At 32.8% G+C, this 13,839-nt stretch overlaps 4 protein-coding genes across 5 annotated transcripts; 2 read left to right on the top strand and 2 right to left on the bottom strand.

Moving 5' to 3' along the window:
• Window positions 1–155: 155 nt before the first annotated feature.
• On the bottom strand, window positions 156–1,825 carry LOC106431624 (protein translation factor SUI1 homolog 2). The gene is made up of 5 exons (XM_013872431.3): window positions 1,580–1,825; window positions 1,120–1,199; window positions 787–998; window positions 516–569; window positions 156–422 (listed from the first exon to the last, which is right to left on the bottom strand). Exons 2-5 carry the CDS (start codon window positions 1,154–1,156, stop codon window positions 378–380), a joined length of 348 nt encoding a protein of 115 aa, XP_013727885.1. The 5' UTR covers window positions 1,157–1,199; window positions 1,580–1,825; the 3' UTR covers window positions 156–377.
• Window positions 1,826–2,191: 366 nt separating this feature from the next.
• On the bottom strand, window positions 2,192–3,126 carry LOC125575044 (mediator of RNA polymerase II transcription subunit 9-like). Of its 2 annotated transcripts, none has more exons than XM_048760729.1 (5): window positions 2,893–3,126; window positions 2,773–2,826; window positions 2,614–2,685; window positions 2,468–2,526; window positions 2,192–2,367 (listed from the first exon to the last, which is right to left on the bottom strand). In XM_048760729.1, exons 1-5 carry the CDS (start codon window positions 2,947–2,949, stop codon window positions 2,310–2,312), a joined length of 300 nt encoding a protein of 99 aa, XP_048616686.1. In that variant the 5' UTR covers window positions 2,950–3,126; the 3' UTR covers window positions 2,192–2,309. The 2 variants fall into 2 exon arrangements, with proteins under 2 accessions (XP_048616686.1, XP_048616685.1); XM_048760728.1 differs by having other exon boundaries at window positions 2,614–2,688; window positions 2,893–3,096.
• LOC106431627 lies at window positions 3,075–5,443 on the top strand. Its single transcript, XM_048759709.1, has 4 exons — window positions 3,075–3,078; window positions 3,285–4,342; window positions 4,457–4,585; window positions 4,673–5,443. The coding sequence occupies exons 1-4, from the start codon at window positions 3,075–3,077 to the stop codon at window positions 5,441–5,443; spliced, it is 1,962 nt and encodes a 653-aa protein (XP_048615666.1).
• Window positions 5,444–10,817: 5,374 nt separating this feature from the next.
• On the top strand, window positions 10,818–11,783 carry LOC106431639. The gene is made up of 3 exons (XM_013872443.3): window positions 10,818–10,836; window positions 10,950–11,128; window positions 11,326–11,783. Exons 2-3 carry the CDS (start codon window positions 11,020–11,022, stop codon window positions 11,625–11,627), a joined length of 411 nt encoding a protein of 136 aa, XP_013727897.1. The 5' UTR covers window positions 10,818–10,836; window positions 10,950–11,019; the 3' UTR covers window positions 11,628–11,783.
• Window positions 11,784–13,839: the final 2,056 nt, after the last annotated feature.

Genomic DNA, 13,839 nt, shown 5'->3' on the forward strand with positions numbered 1-13,839 from the left:
TACTGGTGATGCATGCCTGACAAACCAGCGAACCACACGAGGAAATGGCTCCAAAACCGGTTTGGACCGTTTTGGTTTATACCTCAAACAGTAAACCTCCTCTAACGTCTGGATTAGTTTGGCTTTCTATTGCTTGCTAGTCATCCCATCTTAAATCACTCAATTTCACAAAGTGTTATTGATAATCTCACGCTACAAACGCAAATGAAAAGTTCATACATTTGTGTTACACTCGCTCATAAGCAAACCATTTAATTCTTTTTTTTTCTGACAATATATTTTATATGTATAAAACATTATTAATACATATATGTTTGTTCATACTGCCTTTGAGAAGGGCTGATTGATTTCGCAAAGATGAAGTATGTAGAATTTGCTCAAAAACCATGGATTTTGATGTTATCCTTCTTCACCAGACCAGCCTAAGTTCAAACAAGATTCATAAGATCAGAATTCACCATCTTTTGCTATAAAACAAACTTCATATGGAAAAAAATAACAAAGAGGGAAATTACCTGGATAAGGAAGGTAGAGACGTTCTTCCTCTGATCACCTTGAAGCTGAATAACCTACAATTTATTAAAAAAAGATTCTCAAGTCATGATAAAAGTATATCTAAAAGGTTCAATTTTCAAACCTAAATGTTTTTTTTTATGTGGGGTCAGATTTGCTCTTGCTACCAAAAGTATTAATCAGAGAACTAGCATTCTTGATTACAAACAGCAAATATGCCTAGTAGCCAGATGAAATGAAAAAAAAAAAAAGGTTTTCAAGAAACACAGAGACCTGTCCTAGTTCAGAGTCCTGGACAACAGTGCCATTGCAGCAGAATTCTTTCTTGAGGTCTTTGAGGATCTTGGTGTAGCTGTACTCTTTCTTAATACCCTGGACAGTGGTCAAGCTTTTTCTACCGTTACGCTGCTGAACACGTATGTGCACGTATTCCTTTGTTCCAGCTCCAGCTCCAGCGTCCTCAGCATTTGCATCAGCAAACGGATCTTATACATATCATCACCCAAAACATGATCAAATCAAATGAGCTTTCCAGTCAATTTAACAAAAACAAAAATACACAATAATATCAAGCATAAAAGGTGTTTAATTCAGGTGAGAATTTACCAAAGGCAGTGGGGACTTGAACTTCAAGATCAGACATGAACCTTAGAGAGCAAACGAAAACGACAAGAGGATGCTGAAGCCTGGACAATTAAGACAAGAGATTTCTTTTACACAACATGAAAGTGACAAGAGGTGTCATCATCGTCGAAACAGCTGTTTGAAATGATCGAACGATCATATTTAAAAACAGAAAACATTTTCGGCAAAAGGGAAATCTCAATTGCGTAAACCATATCATGCAATTCTAAAATAGATTTCGATTTTTGGAGTGAAAAATAAAAAAAAAATCAAGCGGGACTGTTTTGGGATGAAGCGAAAACACGAAATATTATCTAGATCAGAGGATGAAATTATCTACAAGAATGAAAAAAACATGGTCGAAAAATCATTGAAACTGAGTCTTGAAAAAGGGGAAGAAAGCAATAATTCAGTAGGAATAAGAGAGGGAAAGATGATTCACCTGGTCTTGATATTAGGATTTCGATGATTTTGATGGTACGACGAGGGAAAGAAATGAAAACCCTAAATTCTTCGGATAAAGGCAGCAAGCTTCTTCGTCTGTTGTCTGGGCGAAGAAGAGAAAATACGAGAGGAAGAGCTACAAAGTAGATTCCTGTTTTTAATATAATTTTAATAAATAAAGAAGCAGAAGAAATAAATAAAAAGTCGGACACGGCATTCGATTCCCTCCCCCACTCATCTAGTTGCGTCTTAAACTTAACTAGAACCTTTTTTTTAAAAAAGGAAGTTTTATATTGGGCCGTGATAAAAAGACCCACCTTGTTTTTGGATTAAGAAAGCCCAGCTTTTTTTTTTTTTTTTTTTTTTTTTTTTGTTAAAAGCTAATATGAATAAGAGAGACCTACCATAAATATGCTCTTAAGAAAGCTTTTGAATGCAACAGAATGGAGTTTTCTTTCTCTGCACGCATGCTCCTGTGCTCAGTCTTACCCTGTCTCCGTTACAATCCTGTGCTGCTCTGTTCGCAAACTATTCCAAATCAATGGCTGGTTTAAAAGCTACCTTCTTCCTACTGTCATGAATCTGCAGAAGTGTCTGGTCCATCTTCATCGAGGGGATATAGTGTCTTTTTCATTAAAAGGAAGTGGTTTTGTACGTTGTTGAGACAAATATTTTGATTTTGTTTCAGTGTTGATGTAAACAAAACACATGATATGAATATGATCAAACTAAGGCTCCATCTTGAGAAGGTCTTCAATAGAATTCATATATTCCACCATCAAGCCCCTGACCAAAGATTTTAAGAAGACATATAAGTGTTAAGAGAATAATCTGATCAAACAAAAGACAATGATATGATTGCAACAGGTTTGCTTGCTTGCTTTACCTTCTTTCTTGAAGCAACTGCTCACTTTCTTCTAGATTTCTCTTTTGTCCATCAACAGTCTATTAAACATACAAACATCGGTAGTAAATTCCCATAAAGCCAAACTATATCAAGACCCATACACTTTTGTTTCTGATCACTCTTACCATGGTTTTAGATCCTGAAATGGAATTCAAGAGCTGCTGACACTTGTCAAAATGGCTGTTCAATTCAGTCACCTGCTGCATATTCCACAACCAGACAAATTCAACATACACCAAGAACCCTAAGAAATTCACCTAAAGACTTCTGGGTAACAAACGAACCAGTGCATCATCTCGCGTTCCAGTTTCAATTGCATCTGTTAATTTCTCCACCAACTGCGAATACCACTGACATTAGATAATGAAAGGATTACGATGAAATCCATTTTAGTTGTTTCTTACCGGATAGAGATTGAACTGAGAAGCTAATGACTGTTGTTGCTTCGGTGTTAGCATCATCGATTGCGACGTATGAACCACCGTCTGCGGCGGCGGAGCCGATTGCAACTATCGATTGCTGCGGCTGAGGAGATTATTAACAATGACAATGGGCTGACAACACGAAAGTCCAAGCCCAACTAATTATGGGTATCGCAGCTCATCAAACAAAGAAAAATATCGTTATGTCACTAAAATATTTAAAGTTGTTGTTGAAGACAACAACACGAACGATAAGTTTATTACTTTTTGAATTAATCATTTTATTTTGTTAAATTTTTTATTATTATGCAATAAACTTTATGTTTATGTTTTGTACATTATAATTTTTTCATACTTCTAAAAGAAAAATCTAGTTGTCGATAAGAGAGTCTGCAACCGGCTTGCAATATCCATAGGACAAATTTCTTCCTACTCTAAGAGAGTCTGTAACCGTCTTAATACCCTGTACAAAGTAGTTGCAAGATTACTAGTCAGGCGTCTTAAACCAATTCTTCCTACTCTAATTGTTCCAAATCAGACAGCTTTTGTCAAAGATAGGTTGATTGTGGAGAACACTACCTTGGCTGGAGATCTTGTTAATGGGTATCACAGGAGGCAAGGTCCTAAAAGAATCACCATTAAGGTGGATATTGCGAAGGCTTTTGATACTATCTCCTGGGATTTTCTGTTCAACTGCCTGCAGGGTCTGCAGCTTCCTCCTCTGCTCCTAGGATGGCTGAAAGCTTGCGTCTGTTCGACAAATTTCACCATTGGGTATAATGGCATGGTTCATGGATACTTCAAAGGCAACCGTGGTCTTCGCCAAGGCGATCCACTGTCCCCATATCTTTTTGTAATTGCGATGAATGTCCTTTCTATCATGCTAAATCGTGCAGCGGCAGAAATGAAGATCAAATATCACCATAAGTGCTCCTCCTCAAGGCTCACTCACCTATGCTTTGCAGATGACCTTTTAATCTTCATTGATGGATCTATTGATTCTGTCCAGAATGTCCTCCAAGTGCTAAAGGAGTTTGAGCTTCGTTCAGGGCTTGCGGTCAGTGTTCAAAAGAGCTCCTTCTTCTCCTCTGGTCTCACTCAGCAGGAAGTGGACACCATCAAAGCGTCTACAGGCATGCCAAATGGAATCCTTCGTCCAGTGCGATATCTTGGAGTACCGCTCTGTACTAAGAAGCTCACCATTGCCAACTGTGAGGTCCTGATCCAACAAGTGAAAGCAAAGTTTAATTCATGGACAGTGAAAACTCTTTCCTTTGCCGGAAGGCTGCTCCTTATTAAAACAGTAATTGCTGGGATCACTAACTTTTGGTGCTCAAATTTTCTACTTCCTAAAGCTTGCATTGCGCGCATTAACTCTCTATGTGGTATGTTCTTATGGAAAGGCTCTATTGAAGGTCATCACTCTGCGAAAGTCTCCTAGGAAGTGGTAACAAGAAGTAAAGAGGCGGGCGGACTAGGAATCAAGGACCTGGGCACTTGGAACAGAGCTTGTTGTATCAAATTGATTTGGATGCTGTTTTTCCAGGGAGGTTTGGTTTGGGTTGCTTGGTTCAAGTCGGAGATTCTACAGGGTTCGCTTTCTAACTTCTGGACCGTCAAAACTAGTGTTTCAAACTCTTGGTTAGCTAACAAGTTAATCAAGATGCGAGGAGAAGTATATACCTGGATCAAAATGCGAGTAGGTAATGGGGTGGAGTGCCGCTTCTGGACGGATAACTGGTCCTTGTTGGGTTCTCTGCAGGACCGCTTCGCTTCAACTCTGGCATCCAGACAGGGGATCCCTATGGCTGCTACCCTATCGAATCTTAACAGATCGGGCAACTGGTTACTCTCTCGAGCGCGCTCGGAGGCAATGATACAAGTTCAGGCAGCTCTAACAACTATGGTTCTGCAAGAGGGAATTGAAGACAGTTATGAATGGATTGTGGCAGGAGTACCATCGGGAAAATACAAAACTTCACAAGTATATTGGGAACTGAAGGGAGAAGAAGGTAAAGTACCGTGGGCGAAGGTGGTTTGGACAAAAGGAGGAATCCCAAAACACAGCTTTCTTGTGTGGTTAGTTGTGTTGAATAGATGTCCAACGTGTGATCGTCTCCTTGCTTGGGGACTGTCGGTGGATAGTAATTGCTTGTTGTGTAACTTGGAACCGGAATCAAGGGATCACTTGTTCTTTAGATGCCCCTTCTCTATGAGAGTTTGGTCTGAGGTCGGACGCAGATGTTCAATCACTACCACCCCCTCTTGGCAAGATACAATAAACCGTCTGATGGCACTAACTGGGGACAGGCATGCAAATCGCCTCATCCTCTTATGTTGGCAAGCGGTGATCTACTATTTGTGGCGTGAGCGGAATCAGCGGCTCCATAGTCAGCGATTCCAATCATCGGACACGATTATCTCCTCCTTGGATCGTCTGATTAAGGACAAGATACTGAGCTACAGATCTTCATCACCGTCCCTATCCTCCTCTCTCATGCAAAGGTGGTTTAACACACAGCCGATACCTTAATGAATTGCTCTCCCTGACTCCTCTACTATCTGGTCTTTTCAAAAAAATTCAACCTTGTCATTCTGATCTCAATTATGGATTATAACTATGTACGGGCTTTTCGGTAGGGGTTTGACTATAGCTTTATGCTTGTAAAACTTTTTATTTCTTTCCGTAATTTTAATATGAATGACTTTAGTCAAAAAATATCCATAGGACATATGGCTATGAGAAAGGGCTGTCAAGATGGCTGGCCTACACGATAGAGTTCAGACTAGTTTTTTTTCCTTTTAACCAAAAACTTCGAAAGAATGCAACAAGAAATGTAAAAAATGAATATATTGAACTTAAAAAAAAATCTAGTTTTATGTGTAATAGTGTTTTTTATAGCATTCCACAATTATAATATTTTCATGAGCTCCTCTGTAATCTTATGCCAAACTAGTGCTAGAGGTCATGATAACATTTGTTGTGCTAATTAAAGATTAATTAATATCATTAGATGTAACAAACGATCAGTCCACTCCGTGGCAATAGTCGGAAAGCATTTTTTTTGAAACAAATCGGACTCAAATCATGCAATGTGATAGTCAATTCACTCTGTTAAACTAACTGTATTGCTTCTGAAGCTGGCCGGATCAGTCGATAGGGTATATATAAAAAAGATTAATATTATCGAGAAAAGAACCATTAAAACCCTCAACTTTCATGTTGAAAAAAAAACCTCCAACTCTTATATGAGCCAAAAAAATCTCAATTTTTAAATATTGACTGTTTTAACCCTCATTTTTGTTGACTCCGTTATTTAAAAAATTCAAATAGTCAACTATTAAACTAAAACTGTAAAACTTAACAAGAAATCGAGACTGAGTTTTGTCACCTAAAGCCCGACAAGTAATTGAAAGTGACAATTTGACCTAACTGATGAATTCTTTCATCGGAGAAAACACCACTGCTTGTCTTAATCGGAGATTCCCTCTGAAATCGATTTGGGGAAGATGAAATCAAATTGGAAATTAGGTTTTCGAGTGAGGAAGATGAACTCGATTTGTGATTTTTCTTAAACAAAATGTTTTTAAAAAAAAAACAGTGTCGTATTGGATATAACGGCCGTTACTCGAGTTTAATTATTCACTATTCGAGCTTTTTAAATGGACGAGTCAATAAAAAATGAGAGTTAAAACGGCTAATATTTAAAAGTAGGAATTTTTTGGCTCAAACAAGAGTTGAAAGTTTTTTTTTTTGCTTTAATTTGAAACTTCATAATTTTAATAGATCTTTTCTTTAATATTATCCGATCAACAAAAATTGTAAGTTTTTATTTAATGCTTATAATTAAGTGTTAAAGAAATTTACTACGATTTTAGAATTTTTTTAAATCCCTAAATGTATAAGATTGATTTTTTTAAAAAAAATCCTTAAATATTTAAGCTTAATCTTATGAAGTTGATGTTTGTCGTATGATTGTATAGACATGTTAGAGTAAATATTTTAGAGTAAAAATATTTTATTCTGAATTCAGTTTACCAATCAGATAAAAAAAATCATTCTTTTACTTTTACTATAAGCACTGTTAATAAAATGAAAAAGTACTCTACACAATACTCTTTGGTTTGCTGGTAGAATATATTAATGCTGAGTACTATTTCTCTATTCTTTTTCCACCTTTTTTAATTTCTTCTCGTTTTCACTTTTATATTTTTTTCATTTTACCCTATAATTACCCATCACAACATATATAAAATAATTCTAAAGTGATTGTTAAAATATTATATTGTAGCTATGAAAGTATATTAAGAGATATGAAAATATTATATTGAGTTGAAAAAAATATATTTCTTGAAGCCTATTTATAAGTATGTCAATTTAATAATTTATTAATTAAGGTTTGACGACTTTGGTTCAATAATTCATTAAAATAGAAAAGTTATTCAAAAACCTTAATTATACATGTATATTGATTTTCAAACAAGCTATAAGTTAACATAATATGGTGGGTAAAAATTTCATTTAGTTCAATTTACATAATACTAGTCTTGGACTCACGCGGTCGCGCGGATAATTTAAGAAGTTATGATGTCTCTGATATAGTTGGTTGTCTAGATTTGTTTTGTGTGTATTTCTTTGACTCTGATATAGTTATTTTGTTTGTGTTTTATTTCAGAAAAGTTGTGTGCGAACATAGAGATGAAACAACTAATGTGAATCATGTTGCTCAACAAAAAAATACGAAGCTAAGCGTCATCACATTCACTGGTTATTTTTTTATGTCATATATATATATATATATGTTTATGGCATGTTTTAGTTTCTTTTCATTTTAGAGCTTGGAAACATGTTTTGTGTCTGATTAGAGTTGAGAATCTCCTTTTTGATTTGCTGTTCTTGAGCCACCCTGCTTTAGGTGAACTTTTGACAGAAGAAGACCAAAAAGTTTGTGCACAAATTAATATATTGTTCAACTGTTTGTTTTGTTACTGTTCTTACAATCTTGTATTTGTTTTCAGGAATAATATACTTCAAATACAAAGATCGAGTGTTTCATTCTTCTATGAAGAACAACTTCACAGATTTGTATAAAAGATAAGTTTATATTATTATTTACGTAAATATAATAGCTCCCAAAAATTTAGGCTGTAGTTTCGATATTTTATAGGTATATTAAAAATTCGACATTAATTATAAGTTTGGATAGATTAATAAACGATATTATGTTTTGATTCTGAGTTTATTGATTTGGTTTGTTTAGAAAGATTAGAAAATCGATTGTATAGATGATTTGAATTTTATACATAAAGAAATAAATACGTATACATCTTTGTTATAGGTTACAGTAATATATCCGTATCTATGAGAACATGACTGAACATTGACTTTCGGAAGAATAATTATTAATATGTATCATAGCAATGAAGACTTGAAGTCATGAATTTTAATTTTTCTTAAACTAAAGTTATCCTCCATGGTCATCACCTATAGATGAAGAAGAAAGCTGCACACTACAGTTAAGAATTATTAAACGATTTCATTTTCCTAAGATTTTTTGACACTGTATTTTAATTAATGAAGACATATTACGTTCAAGTCATTGTTTCCCGTTTTTGTTGGTAAAATTAGAATTAGGAAATACATTTATTATTTGGAAAAGACAATATTACTAAAAGAAATGATCATTTATAACTTCAGTGGCATTGAAGTGTAAATAAAATGAAAAATTAAGGGATAATTTATATTGGTACTCCTCTTTTAATAATATATATACTAGATCTCGATCCGCGCAAACGTGAGGGTTTTTGTTTTCATTTATTTTTATAAAAATATTTTGTTTTCAATTCTAAATTGGTACAGTAAAACCTCTATAAATTAATAATATTGGAACTTTGAAATTTTATTAATTTATAGAGATATTAATTTACAAAAGTTTCCCTATTTAATTTTTTTTTTCTATTTTTAATATGTTTATGTATAAAATAAAAAAATATTTGATTTTATCGTATGTACATTATTCAAATTTTAGAAATTTGACTTTCATATTGTTTTATTATCTTATTTGGTGTATATTTTTATGTTTTATATGATTGTTAAATGGTTTTCGATATAATTTTACTAACTATTATAAAAATATATTAAAATGTTAAGAAAAATAAAAATATTTTCACTGTGAATATAAAATGAATAATATAATGTTTATTTTGTACTTATATAAAATTATATATTGATAGATTATTAATTTATGATTTTAAGGGACTATATATTTACATGGAAGTTTTAAAAATATTATTATCTTATTATTTTATCGAGTTGTGTCATATTTTACACCGGCCCAAGTTGGGACCGGAAAAATTTATTAATTTATAGAGATTATTAATTTATCGATTATTAATTTATAGAGGTTCTACTGTATATATTATAATATATATGTGTCTATCAATTTTTTAAAACATAATTAGTTTACGGTATATTTTTTTATTGAATAGATTGTTTCAAACTTTCACATGTATTTTATCTTCTATATATATATTTTTGGATTTTATTTCATTATTAAAATCGTAACTATATATATAGAGATTAGTAAAATATTGTTTTATTGTCATATTCAAAGATATTGTAATATTTCACAAATTTAGAAAGTTCTTAAAAAATTAAACTTTTCGCTTCATAGATTTATATTATCGAGTAAATAATTAAACATTTAGTTTTTGTTTAATTTTTAAAATAAACTATATAGTTTAAAAAAATTTCATTGGTTTAAGGTTGTAAAGAATAATCATTGTTAGATAATATGATTTTTGTTATTTAAAAAAAAAATCTTTATAATTTTAAAAGTTAACATCGACAAATATTTAGATAATTAACATATGGAGGTATAGTATTACAACATTAAATTATATCTATTTAATTTATACTATCTATAAATCTAATGGATCATCTATTGTTTAAATCCAATTATTGATAGCCCAATAAAAATTTCTGGTGTGCCCAAAATTTAAATGATAAAATTTAAGATTAAATATAACATGACTTTCTAGAAATAGGTTTATTAGGTTTATTTTTAAAAAAACCACATATGAATCAAGGTTGTGACTTCTGTTTGAATATATAAGATATGGTGAGGAGTTTTGTTGTCAATACGATCAATATGCAATCTTCTCAATAGTCAATAATGTTATCTCTCAACTTCTCAATGCTGCTGCCAGTAGAGGTGACTTTGGGTATCACCCTTCATGTAGGGAGATACAACTTATACAGCTTTGTTTTGCGGATGATCTCCTTGTGTTTACGGATGGGTCAGCAAATTCGCTTCAGGGTATCTTGGCTGTGATGGATGGATTTGGCCAAATGTCTGGACTTTTTTTTATCAATAATGCTAAGTCTTCTATCTACGCGGACGGTAAGGGCACATTACTTATTCAAGGGACTGCAGCAGAAGTGGGGATGGAAGTTGGAGTCTTGCCGATTCGGTATCTAGGTTTACCCCTTACCACCCAAGCTCTCACTAAGGTGGATTACTAACCATTGCTTGATAAAGTTCGCAAGACATTATTTGAGTGGACAACTAAGTCACTTTCCTATGCTGGCCGTCTGCAGCTGTTTCAGTCGGTCATTGTAAGTATGGTGAATTTTTGGTCCCTGCTTTCATTTTGCCTTTGGGATGCTTGGATGCAATAGTTTGATTGTGCAATGTTTTCTTGTGGTCTGGTTCACCAAATAATAGCCATAAAGTTAAGGTGATGTGGGATGATATCTGCTATCCCAAAGAAGAAGGAGGCTTAGGCTTTGGAAGATTTAAGGATACAAATAGGATATTTGGGCTTCATTTGATCTTGCGCCTTTTGGTGGCAGGACGAATAGAAATAACCATGAGTGAAGAAGGTCCCAAGCTTTTCACAAATAAACCCAAGAAGAAAAGAAAGGTAAAATGACTTTAAACAAACAGAAAAAGCTGTCGCTTTCCTTCTCTCTTTCCAGCTCACTCAACGAATCTTTCACGTTTTGTAATATGATTTGACTTGTTGATCTGACTCAGATATTATCGCTCAGCTCGAAGCCTACGGTTCCACCGTTCCTCCACTGCAGCAGCGGCGGCTTCGTATACGATGAGTGGTGACTCTGTTCCTCCTCCTCCTCAGCCTCCGAAGGAATCATTCGCTCGACGGTACAAATATGTCTGGCCTCTTCTCCTCACCGTTAATCTCGCCGTCGGAGGTAATCTAGCATATCCCTTTGCATTTCTGCTTGAATTTAGAGCTTTGAAATAGATCTTTTGGTTTTGGACCTTTGTTGATCTGCTTCAGATGATTATTATACCTTTCTTCTGCTGTCCCTGTGCAATTGCCTTCACAGAGACTTTCATTACACACTTTATTTATTGGTGCTTCTTCTTGGTCTTATTGCTTTCGCAGGCTACCTTTTCTTGACGCCTAAGAAAAAGGTTATCGATTCTTCAAGTGAAGAGATTGCTGGTAAATCAGGTTCAGCTTCTGTTACCGTGGAAAAGCCTGCGCCTTCTGCAGTGGTTGCAGAGCCAGTGGTGGTCAAGGCACGTGAGCCTATACCGGAGATGCAACAACGTGAGCTCTTCAAATGGATCTTGGAGGAGAAAAGAAAAGTGAAACCGAGAAATGCGGAAGATAAGAAAAAGATTGATGCAGAAAAAGCCATTCTGAAACAATTCATTGGATCCAAAACCATTCCTACTCTATGATTGTATTTTTCAGTTTCTGTGTTTGATTTGGTTTCAGTTTTTTTTTTCTCTGTTCAAAGATTTGGTTTAAGTTTTTATTCTTGTGTATATCATCATATATTTTGCTTTTGGAAACAAAAACATTAACTTTAAATGTTGAAAACATTAACTTTGAAATCTTAGATTTTGAAAACTTTAAAATTTATATTTAGGACCAAATGGTTGGTGATTAGTAGAATTAGTGGAATATAATTAAGTGAAATATAAAAACAAATTCTTCTAATTCATCTATTCTTCCCAAATGTGTTCATTCTTTCAGTTGTTTAGTGGAACTAATTGAATTTTCTCCACCCTTCTCTAAACATACAACCAACTTACCCTTAATATATATTAATTTGTTGCTATATCTACTGCATACAAACTTAAGCGTCTATTAATATTTGAGATTTCGATTTATATAGCTTAAATTTATCCATTTAAGTTAGCACTTTACGCTACACATAATTAACGTTTAAATACATAAATCATAGGGTATGAATGGTGACCAAGGAACGACGAGGAACAAATGTATTCCCTAACATTCCTTAAAAAAATCACCATTCATAAGGAATAATTTTTTCTTTTCATTCCCTACCATTCCTTTTTTTGTAGAGAAATAAAGAACAAATTAATTCCTTGTTAAATATGGGATGGAACAACCATTCCTTTTCATTCCTGCAATTTTGTTCTTCTACGTTCCTTTTCTATTCGTTCCTCTTGTTTCTAGAATTGTCACCAGTCATACCCATACAATTTTTATATGCTCATTAACTTTTTAACTTTACCGATCATGTGTTTACTTATTAATTTGATAAGAAAAATACGATTGGTTATTCATAGACACATGACAAACTAGGTCTAAATTCAGAAACCAAAAACCCATTTTAACCCGTTAGAAACCCAATAAATAATCAAAATGGAGATTTACAACATCGTCGTTTGATTATTTTTCTCACAATAATAATTAGTCGTTTGAGTATCTTCTTAATGTCTTATCTCTCAATCTGCAAACCCTCACTCACTCGACGAGAACGAGAAGCTCCCATGAAAATGTCTTCCAAAGACATGCCAAGAATGCTTGAGAAAATCCAACGAGAGGTTGATTCCAGTCTCGATTAGAATTTGACGAAGTCTGCCATCTTCTTTGCTGAAAAGCTCATCAAGCTTCCTGAGTGTGTCTACTCTCATGCTCTGGCTCTATTTCATTGAATAAAATACGACCAGACCGTCAAGTTGATTGATTCGTATCGTTTTAACTGATTTTCAAATATTAACTACTAGGTTAAGATTTGCGCCTTGCGCGGGATGAACATTGTATATTTAAATTATTTTTATATATTATATGTTCAGTTTTATATTATAAAATAATATATATATATATGTATATATATTGGATTTATAAAAAATCAATAACTATTACTTATATAATTAAATTGGTGCGAATACGTAAAATTTGTTTTTAATCCAAACAATTACCTTTTATATTTTATATTGTATATAATTAAATTTAAATAATATATACATATATACATAGATACATAGTATATTTTTAATCTTGATATATGTTAAATAATGTATTTTTTTCATTTGGTTTTTTGATGATTTGTATATTTTTATAATAAAAACATTAAAATCATTGATAACAAAATTTTCATTGTGCGATGTTTAAAAGTTTTGGTAATTTATAATCTTAAGAAGCATTGAATGAAAATTTTAAAATTTAAATATTAAGTTGTCACTATTTGTTCGGCGCTTCTACCAAAAAAAATGTTTAAAGTAAATTTCAAAACTAAAATATTTATGTATTTTTAATGGTATATAGTTTATTTTAAAATATATTAATATATATATATATATATATATATTAATCTTGATATTTATTAAATTAGACTTCCTAATTATATGATTTTGTAATTATTTTTTGTCATAAAAAAAGTAAACCATGGATCATAGAATTTTAATGTGAGACTTTAAAAGATATTTAAAATATAATATATAATAAAAATCTAAAGTTTTATTATATGTTTAATGTGATTTTTTAATTTATTTTAATAACTTAAAGTTAAACAAAAAGGATAGAGAGTGCATTAATTTGTATCAAATCTTTATTATTTGAAATCATTAATTGTCATATATACTTTACCAACATTAGGAAATTCCGTAATATCTATTTAAGGAAAGAATTAAAAACATT

This window comes from Brassica napus, chromosome C6 (genome assembly GCF_020379485.1).
Source record: "Brassica napus cultivar Da-Ae chromosome C6, Da-Ae, whole genome shotgun sequence".
Lineage (NCBI taxonomy): Eukaryota > Viridiplantae > Streptophyta > Magnoliopsida > Brassicales > Brassicaceae > Brassica > Brassica napus.